The 23,587-nt window shown below is 43.1% G+C and overlaps 1 protein-coding gene across 1 annotated transcript in view; it reads right to left on the bottom strand.

The window, feature by feature from the left end:
• Positions 1-23,587, bottom strand: part of zcchc24 (zinc finger, CCHC domain containing 24) — a 69,596-nt gene that overhangs the window by 2,227 nt on the left and 43,782 nt on the right. Inside the window, exon 3 of the mRNA XM_080782422.1 lies at positions 2,910-3,074. Coding sequence (XP_080638548.1) covers positions 2,910-3,074 — 165 coding nt within the window. The remainder of the gene's footprint in view (positions 1-2,909; positions 3,075-23,587) is intronic.

Raw genomic sequence — 23,587 nt, 5'->3', positions numbered from 1 at the left:
TTCCGGTGGAAAAGTATGTGATGCATGTGCATATACTCTATAGTGGACATACAGTACGTTGCACATCTAAGCTTGTGTGTAATGACGCGCTGTGTGTGTGTGTGTGTGTGTGTGTGTGTGTGTGTGTGTGTGCGTGTGCGTGTGCGTGTGTGTGTGTGCGTGTGTGTGTGTGTGTGCGTGCGTGTGTGAAAGAGAGAGATTGGCAGTGGTGTGGCTGCACCTGGACTTCATTGGTAATCAGTGAGTCTAGGAGAAACTCCACTCCAGGTCTTTTAAGTGTTTGCCATCCTGTACTGAATGTTTGCTATGTGTCTGTTAACAGGTTAAATGCCGACAATTTTACGGCCTGTCTTTCAGGCTAGACTGCCTATGTTTAGAGTTACCTTTGAACAGCCAGTGCACCGACCGCTGAGTTGCTTAAAAAATCCATTTTAAAACGGTGTAATCGCTTGTTGTAGTGTAGAAAAGTATTCCATAGTGGCGATCACAACAAAAGGCCGGGCAGCGCACGGCTTCTTCCTCCGGCAGATTCGCCATTGTAAACAATAGGGACTCAATTTCCCATAACCCTTTTGTAACTGTTGCCACTATAAGTAATATAATTTGTTTATTTCTCTAAGACAAAGTTCATAAGAAGGCTAAACTAAGTTCATGATTGTTTAATGTTTATATTTCTAAAAGGTCTAAGTTCATAATTAAGAAGTTTATAGTTAAGTCACATTCATGTTAAAGCAAAGCAAAGCAAAGTTCTTTGTTTACCCAGGGAAGTGGACTAAGCTTGAGATGCTTGTTTACAACCACACCCTGCTCATAGAACATTTCATGGTAGGGGTTCAATGCCTTAAAACATTATTTCATTTATTTTGTGTCAAGTTGTTGTAATGCTTTTATTTTGAAGGGTCAAAGCCACATTCTGTGTCTCGTTTGGTCTGCTCTCATGTCAATTGGTACACAGAAGTTTTGTGTATGCAATCAAGCCACAAGCAGCTAGAAGCAGCAAGGTGCAGCAGCTCCGGTTTACACTGGCCACACAAAGAGACTTTAAAGTTATAAGAAAGGTCACAAGAGACTGTCTAACTGTCATAAGAAAGGTTATAAGGACCTGAAGACTCAAGAGATGCCCTTTGTTTTACACGCAGCCAACAAGGTATTTGTTGGTTTTTTTATGTCTGTATTTACTATTTTACTTGTGTAAAACTGTTTGCATCTACATGCTGTGCATGTCATTTTATGTTAATTGTAACGTGCATTGTATTGTTTATAGTTTTCACAGTGAATTTGGAGGATGCACAAGCCTTCAAAAAGTAGAGGAAACCACTTGTGTCTGTCTGTGCTTGGAGGAAGTTACACCTTTGCACGCCGGAGCGACGGACCTTTTTGCGGTAAGCGTTAAGACGAAGAACCATTTAAGTCCATCATTTATTCTGATCCCTCTCCAAAAGCCCCATCTGTCCTGACCCCTTATCAGACATTTATAAATGATGAAAAATGTTTAAGAAAAACATTCAAAACTAGAAAGATTTTGTGCAAACGCTGCGTTCTTCATTTGCGGCTTGTTGTTGAAAAGGGACCACTCCTGCAAACTTTAGATGTCAATCTTAGCCAATCAGGACCCCCTGCGTGTCATAGAATAGATGACTGACGTCACAGCTGGCCACAGGGAGGCCACATTGCCATTGGTGCCAGGTCCCAAAGATCCACATGATGCCCTTTTTGCCAGGTGCTTGAAAAGCACCTGGACTACATTTGCTTCTCTACTAGCGACCGTAAAGATGACCTTAGTAGACACTTTTTCATGACTGTCTGCCTCTAAGCCAATGGGAGACTAAAACTAAAACTCATGGGCTGAACGGCATAAAAAGCCATACTCTGAACGCCACAACGTGAAGTCCTATTGGCTGGTGTAGTCAAGTGTAAGGGGTTAACATCAGAACAAAAGAATGTCAGAAACAAATGAAAACAACGATCGGGAAGGTTGTGACAGAGAGTTTTTTGGAAAAAATTGTAAAATGGTAAAAAAAAAAGAAAATATGCACAACGGAGACGGCCAAGGAGCAGCGCTTGCTGCACCTGGCAGTTATGACTTGAGACATTCTTATTATTGTCACACAGTTAAGAAGGTTTTCCAGAAACAAGTATTTCATTGCCTGCAATGTTGCCACAGCTGTACTAAGTGCACAGGACACTTGAGCCTATTTTATCAAGTCATAAGATTGATAACGCAACTTGTATTTTTTTAATACCATTTACAATATTACATTAATGCAACTGCAGTGCTTTATAATCCAGCGATGGAGCCAAATGTCTCTCGGTTTGATTTTCTCTTTTAATTTTAACGAGACGAGCTGGATCTCCCCCAAAACCATAAGCAACCACACACACCACTAATGTGACCGCATTCCCCTCACAGGGTCTGGGCTCAACTCAATGTTGGCTGAAGGCTCTTTTTCATAGTTTACCATTTAAACGTTTTAAAGTAAAAGACTTGAGCAACCTCAGGTCTTAGAATGTTACAAACATTTAACATGTGAATATAGGTATGCAACACTTTTTCTGTATGTACGATCTTACTTTCAATGCATTATAATGTATGACTATAGACAGTTAAAAGTACTCGTATATATTAAGTACTGTCATTAATATATATGAGTACGGTCATCATTAATATATATGAGTAATGTCATTACTTTAATTAAAGTAATGACATTCCTGGAGGTGTAGGAGTAAATGTTTTGTGCATGGTGTTCTTGCATATAGAGTTCATATTTAAATTGTCACTTTATTGAAAGCACCCAGTGATACCCAGTGCATTATAACAGTGATTATAAGGCATTATACTGTATAATTACAATATGAGACGATTTGAGAAACACTGTGCATATACATATACACATCGGGATCCAATATACCTGCTTGTGCGGGTACACGTTGATGTGGCACTTGATACATTCTTGTCCCATGTTGGCCCAGGAGTTTCCACTCATCCACTTCCTCTTGCACTTGGGGCACTTGTACTCGCCGAAGCATCTCTTCTTCCCTTGGTACGGAGTCAGCCCTTCTCCTTTGGGCCGGGCCTGTGAACGACAACACACACACACATTGGTACGGAGTCAGCCCTTCTCCTTTGGGCCGGGCCTGTGAACGACAACACACACACATTGGTACGGAGTCAGCCCTTAATTCTCCCTTGGGCCGGGCCTGTGAACGACAACACACATTTAAAACAAAGCCAACGACGGTTTATATTAAAGGATTTATAAAAAATACATTTTTCTTTGCTTTCTGTTCCCAGACAACGCTTTCGGTGAGAACAAACTATATATTCAACTGCCAAAAACTAAATGACGGAACATTGCGGTAACACACTTTTTCCCCCTCCCCCCTAAATGAAAGTACAGTACAGACGCTCTTCTTTCTTTTGAGATATTTGGTGTTTATGTAGTCATACAAGAGAATATTCTGTGGGTCTTGAAAGATTAGCGAAAAGCAAACGCTCCAAAACGCTGGCAGCGGTGTGTTCTAGTGGAAACTGTGGCGGTAAACAAGTTAAGATAGCAGTGATGTATTGCAGAACGTACTGTGTACTGTGCTACCGGTGTTTAAGGTAGCTGTGAGTGATATCATCGCCTTCTTTAGTGCTATTCTCGCCTCATTTTTGAACTCTCCTTCAGGAATTACAGCGCAGTATATTCCTTCAGCGTGGTGAAATAAAAAACACATGATAATAATGGACGGTGCATGCAGGGTTTTCTAACAGGGCGTTGTGTGAGCTGTAGAACCCAACCTTTGTCATGCCAAGCATACACATCCAGTTTCATCATCACAGGGCCACTCCCTACCAGCGCTGGAAAGTGACTAAGTACATTTAGGCCTATACTTAAGTCTACTTCATTACAATTTTGAGATATTTGTACCTTACTTTAATTAACAACATTTGGATCCGAGATGTAGTCGAATAGAATTATTATTATTGTTATGTATTGGACTTTTAATTCTATTCGACTACATCTCGGATCCAAATGTTGTATACTTTTATACTTTTATACATTAACCACTTCGACCCTAGATACACTTCCGCTATTTGAAAATAGCCGATTGTGAGCTTGTAGATCTGCTATTTTTATATTATTTATGGGCTTTTATATTTTTAATACACATCTACAGTTGAAAACGTCTGCATAATGACTACTTTTACTTCATAGGTATATTTTTGTACATATTGAATTCCGGACTTTTACTCGTAACGGAGTATTTCTATATCGCGATATTGATACTTTTAAGTAAAACATTTCAGTACTTTTTCGCACCACTGGCCACTACCTATAGCCATTTAGGACAATATATACTGTAATATACAATATAGGATTGCGTCATTGAACATTTTACTTCCATTACAGCTGTGTGAAATTATTCCTGTTGATTCTCAGGAGAGAGATGATTACAACAAGCCAGTCAGCCATGAAAATAAAGCACTCTGGCTCGCACGTGCGTGCGTGCATGCGCACACACACACACACACACACACACACACACACACACACACAGCCATGAAAAAGCACTCTGGCAAGAGCAGCGTGTTATTGGGAGGGAGGGGTCGCATCACATCACATCTCTAAGTGACGTCAGGCTGGCAGCTGCACGCAGGCGGGCCAATCAGCAACATGTTGCTGTCGGGCCGCCAGGCAGTGGTGGAAAAAGTATACTCACATTCTAAACTTAATGAGTAGGGATGTCCCGATCACGTTTCTTTGCTCCCGATCCGGCCCTGATCAGAGTCCTCTTATATTCGGGCACAATACGGTAATATACGTATGGTTTAAAGGGCTGATGTAGCCTATAGACGAATCCACAGAGGGGTGTCCTGGCTGGGCGCAAGCCATTACTGAGGTGTACCTGATTAGCTCTGGGCTTACAGGGCACTGGATTCATGAACCATTAAGCTAATCAGCTTAATGGTATACACCTCAGTATACACCCCTCTGTGAATTTGTCTATAGTCACTTCTTTTGGGCGTTGTTCTTAAACCTGGCTGCTTATTTCTCTCACAAAATCTGGCAAATACGTGACGAATATTTTTATTATTCGAGCGAGGAGGAAAAAATTAGGTGGGGAGCAGCAGAGAATGATCTATTTCATATACAAAGTATTTATGTTCTGGTGGCAGCTCTCCAATGAGCTGGGAGGAACGTGTGCACGCCGCACGCCGCACGCACGCACCCACACACACACACACACACACACACACACACACACACACACACACACACACGCGCACACCTCTGCCCAAATGAAAGCACATCTGCCCAAATGAAAGCACATCTGCCCCATTCCCCATTTCGCTGCAGGACAGGTGATTGTTTTCCTAATCGCCTTAACATCGGCTATAGATTTTTAGGGTGAATGTAAGGGGCCACAGGTTAGAATAGGAGGGAGGGGGTACAATCTTTTAGAGTCAGAAGACATCGAGTCAAACACGCACACACTATATACACACCCTGGGAGAAAATGGAGAAAATGATTATGGATTCAAAAGATTTGAGGAGTTACATGCTTACAATTAGGAAAAGGAGAGACAGAGAGAGAGAGAGAGAGACCGACTTAAATCAGCAGCATCTGGCGCTCTCCAAACGCACGCCAGCGCTTTGCCTCAGCGACAGTGAACCCACACTAACTAAGTAGGACGGGCTGCGACCCAGCCGCCGCCCAGCGCTACGCAGCCATGACCTCAACCCCCAAAAAGTTTTCAAATGTATATATATTTTGAAAGATGCTATCGCGATGCATTGTGAGCTGAAGTGGTTAATGTATGTTTTGTAATAATAATCAAAAATCTACAAAGTAACTACTAAAATAAATGTAGTGGAGTAAAAGTAGCCTACAATATCCGAGATGTAGTGGAGCAGAAGTAAAAGTATTGGAATTTGGAAATAGTACAGTACTTGTGACTTGTGAGTAAATGTATTACCGGTAGTTACTTTACTTTACCGTCACTATAGCCCCTCCCCAGGGGAAGGAACTGGCTGGAATAACGTGTTCCTTGCACGTGCCATACGTCCAGCCAGGGAAACTCCCCCCTGTCAGGTGAAAAGAAGCAGCTTGGACTCCTCATGCATAAAAGGAAGCATGAGGTCAGTCCACTTTTTAAGCCATATTTTACTTTCGAACATGTTTGGGGTCATTTTATCGTCTACTCAGGCTTTTGTTGTGAGCATCCCAGACATTTGTTTAAGTTGCTTGACCAAAAACATGAACTATGTGAAATATGTACGTATGCTGCTGCAATGTCTGAAGACGCCAAACAAATCTATGTTTTATGTGCCTGTATACAGACAGACACACGATGGAACGGTAAAGAGCCTTGTGTGAGGCCGGTGCAACATGCTGCTGCCCTGAGACGACGAGAGAGAGAGAGAGAGAGAGAGAGACAGAGAGAGAGAGAGAGAGAGGGGGATTGCGGCCCTCGAGGGTGACGACGATGCACAACGTTCACAACGTTGCCGGTAAGTCAGCGCTTTAATATGGGATGTGTCTGCAGGAGGACCACAGCCTCACAGGGCTGTGAGCCAGTGCTGACAGAAGTACTTGATTCTTTTTTTAAGTACAGTGCCATTGTATTTTTGTTATTACCACTGCAGAAACCTCTAATCCATTTAGGTATAACCTTGTCGATCTGCCATTTTCTGTCAAAGATTTCCCCACAATGGGAATTCAAGTGGTTAACCTCTTAAGCCCTATTTTAAGGGGTTCACGCCAAGCACTGCAGCTACAACTGTATCGTTCACCATATTGTGTTTTTTGCGACCGAAGGTCGCAGTTAACTATGGAATCGTGCATCATCAGGGATGGAGATCCCTGATGATCCCTTTTGATTGATACCTGTCCAAATAAACTCTAGACGGGCCTGCCCCAAAGTTATTAGTCCAGCCACGCCCGGCTGCCGGCGAAAACTAGAGTTCTCAACAGGCCCGACAATTAAGCTCTTACCCCCCATGCCAAAGCCCAGCAGTCTGCTGTCACCCAGGCAGATATGTTGATCTGACCCCCCCTTCCAAAGCGCCAGCGCTCGCCCAGCAGTCTTCTGTCACCCAGGCGGATGCGTGCACGTGACCTCGCCCTTTTGGGGGAAGTCGCTTCTCGCCCTTTTGGGCGAAGTCGCTTCTCGCCATCAGGCATGTTACTGGTTGTAGGCTACTTGTGGTGAACGCTGCCATCCACTTGTGTTAGAACCACTTTTAAAACTACGTCTTTGTATGGTCATATCTGCCCTTTATAGTATAAAGGGCAGATATGACCATACAAAGATCTCGCTGCAAAGCGGGGTGCTATGGCTTTGAACTATCCAGATTGGAACTATCAAAACATTGGAACTATCCCATTGAGATAGAATGAGCACTTCCGCATTCCATTGTTACAATGGGAGTCAACACTAGTACACATTTTCGATGACCTTCAACATCGAGTATTGCGTAACAGGCACTCCTAGGCTGTGGAGCGATGCGATCGGTTTTCATATCAATAAACTAGTCTTTTGGATAAAACTTCGTCCTGGGCGCTGTGTGTTAATAAGGGGGTGCTGAGCGACGTAACATTTCCATAGTAAATCTGTGTCATACATATTCTGAAGAAAACTTGACATTCAGTAATGGTGGTCTATGATCAAAATAAGAGCTTTCTAATGGTGTGTAAAGCTGTTTCATTAAGCATAAAACTTTCTCTTGTTAGGACCAGGAAAACTGTCCTCAAAATGCTCTCTAATTCTGCTATAGGCCTACTTGTGGGGGGCTTTTTTATTTGGACCACAGAAATATAGTACACATATATATACACAGACTGCACGCACGCACGCACACACACATGCACTCTCAAAGCGGGTCAGTGCAAACTATCAAAGAACACCCAGTGCACACATGCAGGAGTACAAACACATTGTCACAGTGTACTGTCTGTCTGTCTGTCTCTCTCTCTCTCCGTACCTCTCTCTCTCTCTCTCTCTCTCTCCACAACACACATATGGATAAATGCGCAGATACACTCCCACACACACGCACACACACACGCAGACGCACACACACACACACACACGCACACACACGCCCACAAGTAAATGCATACACATAAATACAGTAAATTCCATAGCCACTGGTTTTTACGCGGCCCCGGAGACCTAGCCGGAAACGTCTCAACGTTTTTCCTGCACAGACCTCTCCCACTTCCACGTCCACATCTAGACAGTAGACACCATACTGTATGTCCACATGTGGACATAAAGAACATGTCTCCATACTGTACCCCTGTGGCTCAGCGGTAGAGTGGCTGGATGGTAACCGCAAGGTTGCCAGTTCGAACCCGGACTCCCCCAGAGTTAGTGTAGAAGTGTCCCTGAGCAAGACACTGAACCTCTAATTGCTCCTGATGTGCTGGTTGGTGCCACCGCCATCGGTGTATGAATGTGTGTGTGTGAATGGGTGAATGTAATGCACAATCTATATGAATGCACCATTTAACATTTAGAGTCTGCTCTATGAATGCTGGGCCCTGCAGTAGTCTCTAGACGGGTGCTACACCAGAATGTTGTTCTATACTTCGTACAGTACAGTACATGTTGCCAACAAGACCCTGTATGGGGGAATACCAAGGGTGAGCCAGAAAATAGCAGCCAGGAGAATCAGACTAGCTGGACACACACACACTGTGTGTGTGTGTGTGTGTGTGTGTGTGTGTGTGTGTGTGTGTGTGTGTGTGTGTGTGTGTCCACACCTGGGGGTCTATTATAACCACACCTGGGGGTCTCTTAGAGTAATGTTAACTGCACAGACACATACAAAACAGAAAAAGTACAAAAATCCACAGCACTCCATCTTAAACCTATAACCTCCGACGATGCCTAATAATCCTAAACCCCAAAACAGAATCTTTTCCCTAACTGTAAACCATAAAACATTTAAACAACCATTTGTCTTGTGAGAACCATGGGGGATGGGGGGGGGGGGGGGGGGGACTGTCCAACCACCACCCAACATCTATTTTACCCAAATTCTACTATATTTGTGAGCCCCCTCACACACACACACACACACACACACACACACACACACACACACACACACACACACACACACACACACACACACACACACACACAAAAGTGGACAAATACCACAGGCCTACAGTCATCAGAGCCAGCTGAGGGAGAGACCCTCCAATCAGACCCTCCCGGGCCAAGGTGGGGGAGTGTGTGTGTGTGTGTGTGTGTGTGTGTGTGTGTGTAAATCCAAAGCAGATGGCCTCCATAGGGGCAGAGCACAAGAGAAACACTGAGGAGAACCGTTTAAAAAAAATCACTGCTCTGCTTTCAATTAAGACAGCCGTGCTGGTAAAGTAACTAAGTATATTTACTCGAGTATATAGTGCTTATACTGTACACTTTTAAGGTACGTATCATATACTTGAGTGTATATGAGCATACTTTCAGTGCTTTATATGTCATCGTTGTCGGGGGCAGAAACCTCTTGTCTCCATATTTTGTTTCGTTTTTTCTCGTAGATTAACAGTCCTACTTGATCATACTACGGCAGATCTACAAGCTGGAAACGCTGCACGAAGTGACGTGTTTCCAGGTTGTAGATCTGATACTTTTTGATGCTTTTGAATCAGAAATCCTGAAAAGCAAGCAGTTTTGCACGGTACAAGGTTTCCACTCCGACAGAGACCACTTTAAACACAAAGTCCGCCAGAACCGAAGAAACCGGTACCCTATAGCCTGCCAGAACCGGAACCTATACGTTTTCCAGGGTTTATATTCTTTAATCCATGTTTTTATCCGATCGAATCGTTAGCTACCGTTCATTAGCATAACAGTCCAAGTGGGCCATTTTGAAGATGCGCGCGCAACCGCGCATCCACTGGGGAAGACAAGGTTTTTCAACGGCCTGTAACAACCGGTCATGACACCATTTCGTAATTGTCACATACCAAAAAGGAACGCTATACATTAGCCACTTAAGCCCCATTTTATACTTTGTGATGCATGGTGTCTGGTGAGCTTATACACCAGACACTTATACATCAGCTGTTTCAACGATTTCTGACACATTGTCAGAAAAACCTTTGAAACAACTCGTATGTGAAATAAATGATGGGACATTCTGCTTTGTGTGTGTGTGTATACAGTATAGTCAATCACTACTTTACATACTCGAGTAAAAGTATCTTAGTACTTTACTTTGAGAGAGAGAGAGTGAGTGAGAGAGTGTGTGGGGGGTTGTAGAGGACTGTAGCTATGGCCACAACAAACGCATTGGACTCATTATCGTGAGAAGGAATGTGGAGACATTTCTCTCCTTGAGTTTTGAGACTTGAGATTTGCAAGAACCCTCGCATCCTAAGATTTCAGCAAAGAGATTTGGTGTAGAGAGGGTGGGGTTTGGGGGGGGGATGACCAAGCAAGATCCCTGTGGTACTCCGGTATAAAGATGTATACCGTGTCAGGTTTTGCTGTGAGGGGTTATTGGTTAAACATACATGCATGTGTTGTGTTGTAAAAGCACAATGAGATTGACTTCCCTGTTATTAGCAGCACGGTGCATGCAGGCCTTTTGACCAGACAGTGGCCTTGTGGTTAGAGTGTCCGCCCTGAAACTGGGAGGTCGGGGGTTAATCCCCGGCCGGGTCATACCAAAGACTGTAAAAATGGGACCCAATGCCTCCCTGCTTCGTTACTCAGCATCAATGGGTTGGATTGGGGGGGGGGGTCAAATCAACTAATCAAATGATTCCCGAGCGCGGCACGGCTGCAGCTCACCGCTCCAAGAGATATAGAGTACCTGGATTGTATCCTATATATAGTATATAGGAGTAAAAGTAGAACAGATCTACAAGCTCATATAGCGCGGCACAGAGTGCTCGTAGGTCTGCTATTTTTTTTTAATCGTGAAAATATTTGTATATATATTATTTCAGAGCAAACGTTTTTAACTCAAATCTTTGCTTCTGGAACAACGTACAGTATTTTTAAATGGGGGTCGGTGGCCAATTAAATATAATGGGGTCCTTGACATAAAATATTGAGGACCACTGATCAAGAAGACATTTGTAGAACCGTCCTCGGGTCTAAATGGGTTAACGACATAGTTTAATGTTGAAAATGAGTGGTTATTCAGTAAATGTACTTAGTTACTTTCCACCACTGATGCAAATAACATCAGCGTGACACATTAGCTCGTGTCATAATAATAACAACAGCACTTCTTCTAATTCCATCTTCTCATCATAAATCCGGATCCAGTGTAAATCATACAGAAGACGCCTATTAGCAGAATTACTGCTTTTGGCGGAGTACTCCGCCATAACGAATGCAATATACCTTCCGCTCCTGGCGGAGTACTCCATCAGATAAGCTTTATTATTGATATCAAACCGGATCGCTGATTACTATTTCTTCATTAATATTTTGGCTCGGCCTTTCCTTCTTTAGCGATCCTAGACCAGATTGCGCAAGCGTGCTGCCGTCCACCTCCCATTATAAAGGCTGACTAAAAGCTGAATAACTCCTAATCTACGGAGCTCTTTGTGGTTTGGATAAAACGCGTGATGTTCGGAGGTCTTTGCCAATTATCCGGTGGTCTAGATGGAAACATTGGCAAGTACCGCACTTAACCCATTTAGGACTGAGACCAGATTCTACAAATGTCATTCTAAATCATGACACTGTTTTGAAAAACCTCATGTTTCTATGTCAGTGGTTCATGTCAAGGACCCCCAGATATCTGTATTTGGCCAGACAGACTATACACTGAACACCCTCAGACTCTCCATTCCTAAACCCTGAACCGTAATATCCCCATCACACAGTCTCCAGGATGAGGTTAAGACAGCCTTGGTCTCAGCATTAGATCTCCCTTCCAATCCAAACCCAAATAAATAAATAAAAAGCATAATTTTAGAGACCGCTGTTTCAAGGTTGGAGGCTAGATAGATATCGTTGCTGTCGGTGGACAGAAACCTCATATCTCCCTTTTATAACTTTTTGAGTGTTTTTTCTCTTGTAAATCAACGCCCTACTTGATCACACTAAAGCGTCACACAAAAAAAAGCATCAAAAGTATTGCAGGTCCGCAAGCTGGAAACGCTGACGGCGCTAAAATGGATGCGCTTCGTCGTGCTCAAGGATCTGGATGCTTTTGACATGTGAGGTTTCCACCGATATGGAATTTCATACATTTCTGGCGGGGCGGGGGGACAATTTGTGTATTATGCGAACCCTCTAGTCTACTGTCCAACAACCATTGATTTGGGGCCTCCAGACCAGACCACAGATGTACTGTACTGTGTATAGGAATACAAAGGAGACATATATCGCTCACACGTTTGCAAAGCTTTGCAACTTATAAGCTCACTGTGGTTTGCCTGATTCGAGGAGAAAACAAGATATTTGGTTTGGTAAAAACAACTGTGAGGCTTTTTTTTTTTTTTTTTACTGGTCGGGTCGGTAGTAATTGCGTGTAACCACTTCTCTGGTCTCAATTTTGGAAGTGGGGTTTTTGCCCAGAAATGATGGGCAACTCAGTCATTCATAAATAAATAACACAGAACAGGCCAGCTAATGTTTGCATTGAACAAAAATGGGAGAGGAATAATGATTTGGGAGGTTTCTTGGGAAAGACAACATCCTGAACCGCAACTAATGGGAAATGAATGTGATATTGTGAGGGGGGGGGGGGGGGGGGGGTGGAGAGCTGCCGGATGGTAACCACAAGGTTTCTAGTTCGAACCCGGGCTCCACCAGTGTTGAAGTGTCCTTGAACAAGACACTGAACCCGTAATTGCTCCGTTTCAAATGGCTCAGGAGGCAGAGCAGCCGGTGGTAGCCATAATGTTCCTGGTTCCATCCCCAGTTGGATCGTCCTTGAGCAAGGCACTGAACCAGGCCCCCCGCATAGCGGCTGTCTGGCTGGCTGGAAGGCGCGCTATCCTACTCGCCAAAACTGGAACTGCAGGATGTTCATGGAGGGGCGTTCATCACGTCATGACGCAAAACGATGACCTCAAAGTTGAGACCCATGCAGTGCGAGACAACCGTAGACAACAGTGCTACTGCCGGCAGACTTCCGGCCGGGTGCTTCAAATGCCACTGAACAACTTACATTGAAATTAATAACTGCCTGGGGGCGGGCCACCACCTCAGCTTAAGTAAAAAAAAACTCAACTATCCCTTTAATGCAGCCCTTTTTTATGCCCAATGCATTTGTATTTAAGTGTAACTAAATAGATTTGATATTAAATAAAAGTGTTACTTTTCAGGATTCCAATTCAAAAATAGAAAAGAATAGCAGATCTACAAGCTCAAAACGCATCGCACTATTTTTGCTACTTTTGTGTGACATTGTTTTAATAAAAAGTGAGTGAGTATTATAATGGCCCTCTCCATCATCAAAGCTGCCCAGGCCTGCCCTAACCGTTTCCAGGTATTTAAATATGTGGCCTGAATACCGCTAGGTTGAACTCTGCTAATAAACAAACCACAATGATTTACGTTCAGACACAGATATGTCATGTGATTGTCTGTCTACAGACTCTAGTCTACACGATTGTCACATATTTCGGCAGGTCGCCAATTTCACCGTAACACCACCATGCTGGAGTGATCTATAGTCTGAACTCTGAACCACCTGTGTGATGTCATGATGGGCAGGAGAACTCCTAATGACTGATGAGTTTCACCTGAGAGACACACATGGGAGGTGATCAGCAGTGCCAAGTGGAACAACAAAGCAGGGCAGTTCAGTGACTTCAAAGTGACAGAAAGCTCATAACATGTTTGTTTTTTTATGACACAAAAGCTCGGCAGATTGAAAGAGGATAATTCAGGCTTGCACTACAGCTGCATATGTTGGTGAGTTTAACGTTGTTTAATACAAGCAGATCTTGATCGCAAAAGAAAATTGGATGAGTGTGAGTGCATGGGGAGTCAATGGAGGGTATTGCAACTCTAGATTCATCCCATTATAAAAAAAAATCTAGAGTTGCAAATTGTGGCTAGATGTTGAAATGCAGAGTCAAAATGAGGTTGTGTTAATATAGGAATGAGCTGTTCATCGCTAGCTGTTTATAGCCAAGGTAGCAATAGCACATGCACTGGGTTGGGTTGGCTCGCTTGTGGCTCACCTATAGTAGACTCCTAGACCAGGGGTTCTCAAAGTGGGGTCTGGGGACCCTGAGGGGTTCCAGGGGGTCCCCAGCAGAATGGGGAACAGTTTAAGCACTATTTAAAAATAACAAAGTAACGACCTCACAACATTTTGAGCTGGTAGATCTGCCATTTTGTTTAATGTTTTGCCTGTAACATACCCCAAATAGGGACACCAGGTTGAAAGTGGTTAATTTCACCAATAAGTTCACCAGCCTGAAGGAAATCAAATGAGAGAATGGATTGTATAAGAATGACAGATCGGTGCCGTGGCATATATTGTACTCATTATTGTGGGCCTTGAAATGAATATGTTTGAGAATACCAACCACTGACCTATAGACAAGAAGTGGGATCGTATTAAATGATATCTGAGTGTTGCCGTTACGTTACGTAAACCCAGGCAGGTAGTGTTTCATTGCACTGGAATTCACTGCTTTCTGAGGCGTGTGACAACAAACCAAGCCTAGTGTAAAGTGTAAACTTAAGTGTAGTAGTGTAAAGTCTACAGTCTGGTGTTATAATGTCTATAAACATTGGCTAACAGGAACCAAAGAAGTTTGAATTGAGCAAATGCTATATCTGATCTGCTTCATTGGACAACTTAATCCCTGGTGCTCCTCAAAGTTGGGTCCGGGGACCCACCATGGGTCTTCAGGGAGCTCCAGAGGTTTCCGTAGTAAAAATGACTTTTTAGCAATCAAAAAGTTTAACCACTTCAATTATACATGTTGGCGATCTACAAGGCAAGCTCTGTGAAATTGTAGATCTGCTATTTTTAAACCCTCTCAAAGAATGGGAAGAATTTGTAATATTTTTGGGGAAATGGCTGTAGATCTGATATTTTAGAAAAATCGTGAAAACGTGTGCAAATCTTTGAATATTATATTCTTTCACAGCAAACATTTTTAACTCATATCGTTCGTTGCTTCATGCATGGAACAACATATTTACATATCATTTTTGGGGTGCTTGACATGACATAGTTGGAGCACCACTGATATAGAAACATGCAGGTCTTAATGGGATGAATGCACGTGGTGGCCTAAAGTTGCATGACATCACAACACCCACAGAATCACAGATCTGTCCTCCTCAACCAGCCACTCAGGACTGGATCGGATCGGGGGCCAAGTCGGGGCATGCAGATGGCCTCTGCTTTAAGTCCCCCCCCCCCCCCCCCCCCCTTCACAAGAATCATCCTGTCAGCCCCTCTCAGCTGGAGTCCCACGTACTGCCCACCAACCAAACAAGCATTTTTTTATTTGCCCCGTTTCCGCTGTTGGACCGAGCGACACGATCCCACGCCAGATCCTCGTGCATGAGCCAGGTGCATTATGGGCCGGGGGGGGGGGGGGTTATCAATCCCCACCATGCAACGCAAGATTTAAATAAGTCCACTGTTTCCTGCAGAGCCCCCCTCTCTTTTTCTTACCCTGTGATCTCCCCCCCTCTCTCACTCTCTGTCTCTCTCTCTCTCTGGACGGCTCTCTCGGTTGCAGCTGTCTCCTTCTAGTGCCTGACTGTGAAGAGAAGTGTCTGCATGGTGCTGAAAAAGTGACGGGGAGCAACAGGTGTGCAGTTAAAGTGATAAATATGCCCTGCTCTCTCCAGCACAATGTACCTCTGTCTGTCTAGAGAAACAGTCCTGTACCTCTGTCTGTCTAGAGAAACAGTCCTGTACCTCTGTCTGTCTAGAGAAACAGTCCTGTACCTATGTCTGTCTAGAGAAACAGTCCTGTACCTCTGTCTATCTAGAGAAACAGTCCTGTACCTCTGTCTGTCTAGAGAAACAGTCCTGTACCTCTGTCTGTCTATAGAAAGTCCTGTACCTCTGTCTGTCTAGAGAAACAGTCCTGTACCTCTGTCTGTCTAGAGAAACAGTCCTGTACCTCTGTCTGTCTAGAGAAACAGTCCTGTACCTCTGTCTGTCTAGAGAAACAGTCCTGTACCTCTGTCTGTCTAGAGAAAGATGCCCAGAACATCGGGATGAACCTGTGTAGTTTATGGCTGCTCCAACAGTAGTGGCAACATAAAAAAAGAGAGAAAAAACGGAATGTCAAAATATTTACCGTGGTGGCTGAGACCAGAGCCATTGAGTAATGGTTGATACAAAGCAGTGAAAGGTTCTGAAAGATACATAACGTCAGTCTTACCCAATACCCAATCTTTCTGTTTTAGGAACACGAGGCTGCTGTACTTTATACTTTGGTTGAAAGATCGAATAAAATAAATCCCAAATAGTAAATAAATCCCAAATAGTAAAAACAGTTGTACAAATGTACAATTTAATCAAATCCATGTGATATAGATAAAATTAATCGAAAAACGCACGCTTTGCGATTTATTTGGTAAATCACGAAAGTATTCAATAGAATAATCGCTAAGAAAATAAATGACAGTTGCAGCCCTAATTCAAAGCAGATCAAATTAGCAAAGCACATTAATTACAATCAGAGGCAATCCATAAACGTCATGGACTTTTCTATAATGTGACACCTCGGTGAACAGTTTTATCGTTTTTGTGTGCAGTCACTGGAGTGGTGTAAAGTAAAGTAACATTTACTTTACTAAGTACATTTACTTCACCCATTCAGGATGGAAACCACCATGGTGTTCGTGAACCGTTTTTTTAACTAAAATCTTTGCTTCTGGGGGTGTCCCTTGGAACTACATATTTTCAGATGGGGGTCGGCAGCCAAATACAGATAATTCTGGGGGTTCTTGACATGAAAAAGGTTGAGCACCACTGACAGACACATAGGTTTTTCACAAAACGAAGTAATGCCAATTTCCAATACTTTTACTTCTACTCCACTACATCTCGGATCCAAATATTGTACTATTACTCCACTACATTTATTTGAAAACTTTATTTACTAGTTACTTTGTGGATCTTGGTATATCATTACAAAATATACATTAACGACTTCAGCCCTGCACATACATTTCGGCCATTTGAAAATAGCTGATCTACAAACTTGTATAGATCTGCTATTAGAACATGCTAGCTGATCACTCATAATCACTGTCTGAAAAACACAGCTCTTTTGGCTCCTGCATCCTCTTCTCAGAGTTATTACAAAGCCCATGTTTTCCATTAAGCATCCCAGATAGATAGCGAAGCAGCTTATCATCCTGATTTGCTGCATGGCACCGGGCCCCGATCAGCTAGCTGGTGGAAGTACATTCACTTCAATTCTGTACTTAAGTACAATTCTGAGGTATTTGTACTATTTTCAATATTTTTCACTTCTACTATACTATACTACATCTCAGTGACAAATGTTGTACTTTTACTCCACTACATTTATTTGAAGGATTGATTTACTATAGTTACTTTGTAGATTTAGATTTCAACACGTACCTTAACCACTTATACATTTATATACATTTTGGCCATTTGAAAATAGCCGATCTACAAGCATGGTGAGCGTGTAGTTCTGCTATTTTCCAAAGATTTGTATACATTTTGAAAACTGGAAATGGGACGTTCTGAATACTTTTTTTAAAGTACATTTTGATACCAATACTTTTGTACTTTTACTTCAAGTACATTTTTGAATTCCGGACTTTCCCTAGTTGTAATGGAGCATTTCTACATTGCAGTATTGATACTTTTATTTATAAAGTAAAGAATGTGAGTATAGTTTGGTCCGCTCCACAGCGTTCCATATGGCTGCATGGACGTAGCATCTGGAAACCATCAGTGTAAACAAAGGAGTAACGGAGGAGCTCAGGCCCCTCTCTGCCTCTCCGCATCCCCCAGGACATCACTCACATAACAGAGCAGCGCAAGAACACCAAACCAGCCCTCTGGGCCCACAGCTCTCTCTCTCTCTCTCTCTCTCTCTCTCTCTGTGTGTGTGTGTGTGTGTGTGTTTGTGTGTGTGTGTGTGTGTGTGTGTGTGTGTGTGTGTGTGTGTGTGTGTGTGCGCGTGCGCCATGTTGTACCCTCATCTCCCTAGATCTGTATTTAGTTTGGCCGTGGTCCAGAAAAGGATAGATTTTCAGACACACACACACACACTGATGTCCCCTCGTGTTTGGTTTGCTCATTAGCTGTGGCACTTCTGATAAGGCGCCCTAATGACTTGAATGCTTTTATTATTATTTCTTTTTTCTCAGCTAGCCAGCGTGCTAGCCTTAGCGGCGTGCATGGTCGCGGCGGGCCGGTGCCGGCGCTATACAAACGAACGAGTCAGGAATCTGGATGTGGTTTGAACCGGAGAAGAATTAACCTCATGGCTCTGCTCAGCCTTAACATCAGACGGTTTGAACCTGAGAAACTGCATGGCTCTGGCTGCTCAGTCAAAACATGAAAAAAGATCAAAGCATCAATCAATGCTTGATCCTCTTCTCAAGTACGGGACGACAGACACAAATATTTCCTGCACTTTTCATAATAGCGCTTTAGTAACCATATATCTATTAATCATGTGGAGACGTCTCTCCTGTTTCAGCGATGAAAGCTGTTAGACGTGGTTTTGAGGGAATGCTTCGTAGCGCGGTATTGACTGTGAATCTCACACTCGTGGGGGGGGGGGGGGAGAAAGGCCCTTAGCATAGCTTAAGCGACAGCTGTAAACGTATTAGTCCTGAGGACAGCCAGCTCTTGTTTATGTCGGTTTTTCCACCTGCAACCTGTTAACTCCGGCACAGAGCGATGTCGAGCTCGATATAACACGAACAAACGGGTTTCAAGATAAACGCACGTTTATTTACTCATTTTCACAGCACCGTGTTTAGCACGTTGTGTTTGGCTAAGTGTGACACTCACTGGGCATGTTCTGTCCAACGTTAGGCTAACAAATCAAGGGTTTGTTGTCAAACAAAGAGAAGGAAAGGAAAAATAACAAGTACAGTAGCCTTAGGAATAAAATATGCTTATGGTGCCTACAGATGCAGCCATTAAAAACACATACAATACAATTACGGTATTAGTTGCAAGACATGCAAGACAAGACAAGGCAATGTGTCGCAACGTGAGTTTGTAGATCGGCTATTTTAAAATGGCTGATTTCCCAGAACTCCGGCGTCAGTGCACTGCACACCTCCTGTCTGAGCAGGGCCTAAAATGTACGTGAAAACGGTCCGTGTTCTCTTTATTCAGACCGCAGCCATCTTGCCAGCAAGGTGCTACCTAGGTGACACTTCCCATAGACAGCCCATTCATCCAAACAGAAAAGTCCTCTCTAATTATATTAAACAACGTCAAAATCACCAACATTGCAGCTGTAGGGAAAGCTTGAATTATCCTCTTTCAATCTGTAAAGTGTTTGTTTCATAAAAATCCACCGTAGACATTTTATGAGCTACTTCCTGTCCAGGAGGTGTACTGTACATCAAGATGATCAGTAGTACTCTTAACCCATTTTGGGAGGGAACCCCTTTTGGTGTTTCAAGCATTCTGTTATACTTTAGCTATTGAAAAATAGCAGATCTACTATCTCATAGCGTGCCACTGAGTGGTGCGCTATGAACTTGTAGGTCTGCTATCTTTGAAAATGTGTTAAAATGTGCCTCAAATCTTTCAGAAAAATGTCATTTAGAAAACTTTTTTAAATTTCGACTGAATGGGAATGGGTTAACATGTGCACTAAATCGTTGAACCTTCTCCTCTCCGCAGGTGTTTACATCATCAACCTGAGGAAGACGTGGGAGAAGTTGCTGTTGGCTGCTAGGGCCATTGTGGCCATTGAGAACCCAGCTGATGTCTGTGTCATCTCCTCTAGGAGCACTGGCCAGGTCAGCCTACTAAGGAGCATAATAAACTCATGCAACCCATGAGTTCCATTCCGCAGTGAGGCATCATCCATTTGGAGGTTTAAAAAAAATCCTTTTTATTTTGTGGCTTTGACTTTTTCTTTACTCATACCTATGCTTTGTTCCCATCATAATGCGGCTGCTGCTATGAATGATACTTTAATTTCTCTCTGGGCAGCAATAGAGATTTATAATCTTATAAAAGCTATGCATTTGCTTAACTGTACTAATCGCTTGTTTCTTGGGGTTGGAGTCATGTTTTTTTAACATAGTGTATGTCTTGAGCTGACACTTTGGATTCTATTTGCACACCATTAAAGCCTTGCACTCACATGTGAGTGTGGAGGTGTCGGAAGTGTGCTAAAGTAAAACGGAAGGGTTTTCGCTGACACCATGAGGGCTGACGCCCGATGACTAGGGTTAGATAGCAACCTAAGCCACAAGCCATCATTTGGTGGCTAATGTCAATTACAAGCTCACCTTGGACAAAAACACACTTGATTGTCATTGCATGTATATGCATTACTTTTTTTTGCATGTGAATCGCAATTATTTTAGATGATTGCAATTATTTTGTCATCGTTTCCATGTTGAGAAATGTTGTTCATACATAAAGAGCTGAAATGGCAGAACTACAAGCTTATGATGTGTTCTAAGCTTGATCCTGTTTTGATTACCAGCCAAATTTAAATGTATTTTTATGTTCATGTCAAAACGTCATTTAATCATGACTGTCCTAATCTCATGTATTCTTGTTCCTTCAGAGGGCTGTGCTGAAGTTTGCCTCAGCTACCGGTGCCACCACCTTTCACGGTCGCTTCACTCCCGGAACCTTCACCAATCAGATCCAGGCGGCCTTCAGGGAGCCCCGCCTACTGATTGTGACCGACCCCCGTCTCGACCACCAGCCCCTGACCGAGGCGTCCTACGTCAACATCCCGACCATCGCTCTGTGCAACACGGACTCCCCACTGAGATACGTGGACGTAGCAATCCCTTGCAACAATAAGGTAAGGATTGACACGCATAAGTTTAGCTTGACATGACTTATTGATTCATGCCCATGTGTCTGAAATTGACTGGAGTAGCTGGAGTTTGGAAGTGCTCGTTGACTATCACTCACCCATGCGTACCAACTGTTTTGAATGTGCACATAATGCAGGTTGCTTTACTGATAACGAGCGCTTCCATTAAACAAAAACTTTACAGATTGAAAGAGGATAAAATAAAGAGGTATAACAGGTATACCTCGTGCCATGCAGGTCTGGTCTGGGAAAGACTGCATGCTTTTAGTATTTGTGCAGCAGGTAACTGGAGTCCCAATTAGCATGACGTACTGAACACCCTTATACCTCCTGGACCATTTAGGTCTCTAAAGGTCCCTGCACACTGAGCACGTTTTTATCATTTTTAGCAGCGTTTCTCCATCGGTTTTCCGAAAAACGTGTCCAGGGTGTCCACCTTAACTGTTTTAACTTAACTCTGTTACTTCAAACCCCTCCTGAGACACGGACCGAGTAGACAAAAATGGTACCATGGTATCATGAACATTAGTGAGGACCTATTACATGAAGATAGGATGAGAATGTGTGAAGTGGTCATTTAACTATAGAATGAATTAATTAATTGAATTAATTAATTGAATTAATTCAATGAATGAACCCTAATGAACGAACAAACGAATGGCTGCGTCTGTACTAGGTCCACTTGTTTGGCCAATGTTTTTAAACCCTAATTGTGCTGCTAGTATTTATGACACACACACACACACACACACACACACACACACACACACACACACACACACCGAGAGAGAGAGACACAGTGGTTGCTGTTATGAGCTCTGTGGTTTACCGTACTGTATGTCCAATCATTGCACTGCTCCACACAGCCACTATACTGCTGAGATAAGCATTCTTATCTGGTACACTTTGTGTCTAAATATAAACTTAACATCACACAATACTGCAAAACAGCCTTAATGCACACTCTCACGCACTTCTCAGGTTTGTGCATATACACACACTGATGCAGCTGCTCCCATCTACACAAAGCCTACAGGCGTAGAAATTAAAACAGTTTTTTTATTTCAAGGACGCCTGGTTTGGCGTGCATTAGCCCACGGAACCTTTGTGGGTCCATTTGGTTCATTTATCCACTGTCAGAGTTACATTTCTATACGAGTCCACCATGGTTTCTAAGTATCAATCTCACTTCGACCCACACCGTTATACACTTGCAAATGCACTATACGTGTGCGTGCGTGCGTGCGTGCAAGGTCGGACAGACAGCCCACGCGGTCATCGAGTAAAAAAAATCAGATTTCCAGAAACTGAACTCCATCTACCCGAAAAGGGTGTAACTTTTGGGTTCATGACTCTTCTCCAAACCCATGCTCACTCTCATAGCGTTTAAAGTAATGATCCTATAAAGCAGAGCATGTCTGAATAACAATGGCTTGTGGTGCCATCGCCACAGACCTCAATATTTCTTTACGCGGTGTGCAGCGGAACCGCGCAGGAGGGGAGATGGCCGCAATTGGAACCAATTGGAACATACTGTGTTGTGTATCGGCCGCACAGTGACAGCGACACTTGGGGAAGGTTATTTAGATGCGACGAGAAAGTCATTAAAATACTTCCTACGTACGAGCAGCCCAGTGCTGCAGGGGCAATAGATTCACGTTGTTATAGTCCAATCAACCAGTGGTGGACAAAGAGTCGATCCCAGTACTTGAGTCATACTAGTCAAATATTGCTGCAACTACAAGTAAAAAGTTGCCCAGTCACATTTGCATATGAGTTAAAGATGCAAAGTACATTTTATTTCATTTCATTTCAACAAAATGCGTCGCAGTGCAAGGCGTTGTGAGCTTGCAGATCTGCTATTTGAGCACCGAAGGGTGCGAGCTGGGCGAGAGGACCCCTTCTCCAAGTATAACCATATGCAGTTTAGTCCTAAAGCAGTAACTGAGGTGCCAGTAAAGTCACTGATGAGCTGGTGATACAGAAGGTATACAGTACTCCATAACGTTTAGATCTACATACAGTATGTGTTGGGAAATGCCAAGCTATTGTGTTTGTGTGCAGCTGGATGCAAGAGTAGGAGTGACGTTATAATATGAATCAGTTATACATGCTATTTCCATCAATACCAGCAGTGGTGTAAACTAAGCTTAAATTAAAGAGCTGTTCTCCCATAACATACGGTCAATTAAAATCTTTGATTGCAGACTTTAAGTGTCTGCAACTGTATTTAAACTAAACACCTACGTGCTATGTCACGCGATGCGGAAATGTTACTGTTCTGTTTTGTTTTTGTTTATTGCTTTGAATTATTGTATTGTGTATCTCGACGACACATGCAAATGAGGATGGCCTTGATGTCTTTCGAGAATAAATAAATAAAGGTTTGAATGAATGAAAAAAGAACATTAACCCATTTTGGGGCGGGAACCCCTTTTGGTGTTTTAAGCATTGTTATACTTTAGCCATTGAAAAACAGCACATCTACGAGAGGTCTGCATGCTATTTTTGAAAAATCGTGAAAATGTGGCACAAATCTTTGAATATATATTCTTTCAGTGCCAAAGTTTTTAACTGAAATCTTTGCTTCTGGGGGGGGTCCCTGGAACAA

Source organism: Protomyctophum bolini (genome assembly GCF_963924005.1).
Source record: "Protomyctophum bolini genome assembly, chromosome: 14".
In the NCBI taxonomy this organism is placed as follows: Eukaryota; Metazoa; Chordata; class Actinopteri; order Myctophiformes; family Myctophidae; genus Protomyctophum; species Protomyctophum bolini.
Note: the sequence above shows the minus strand (reverse complement) of the source record. Positions and strands in the feature narration are given on the sequence as shown.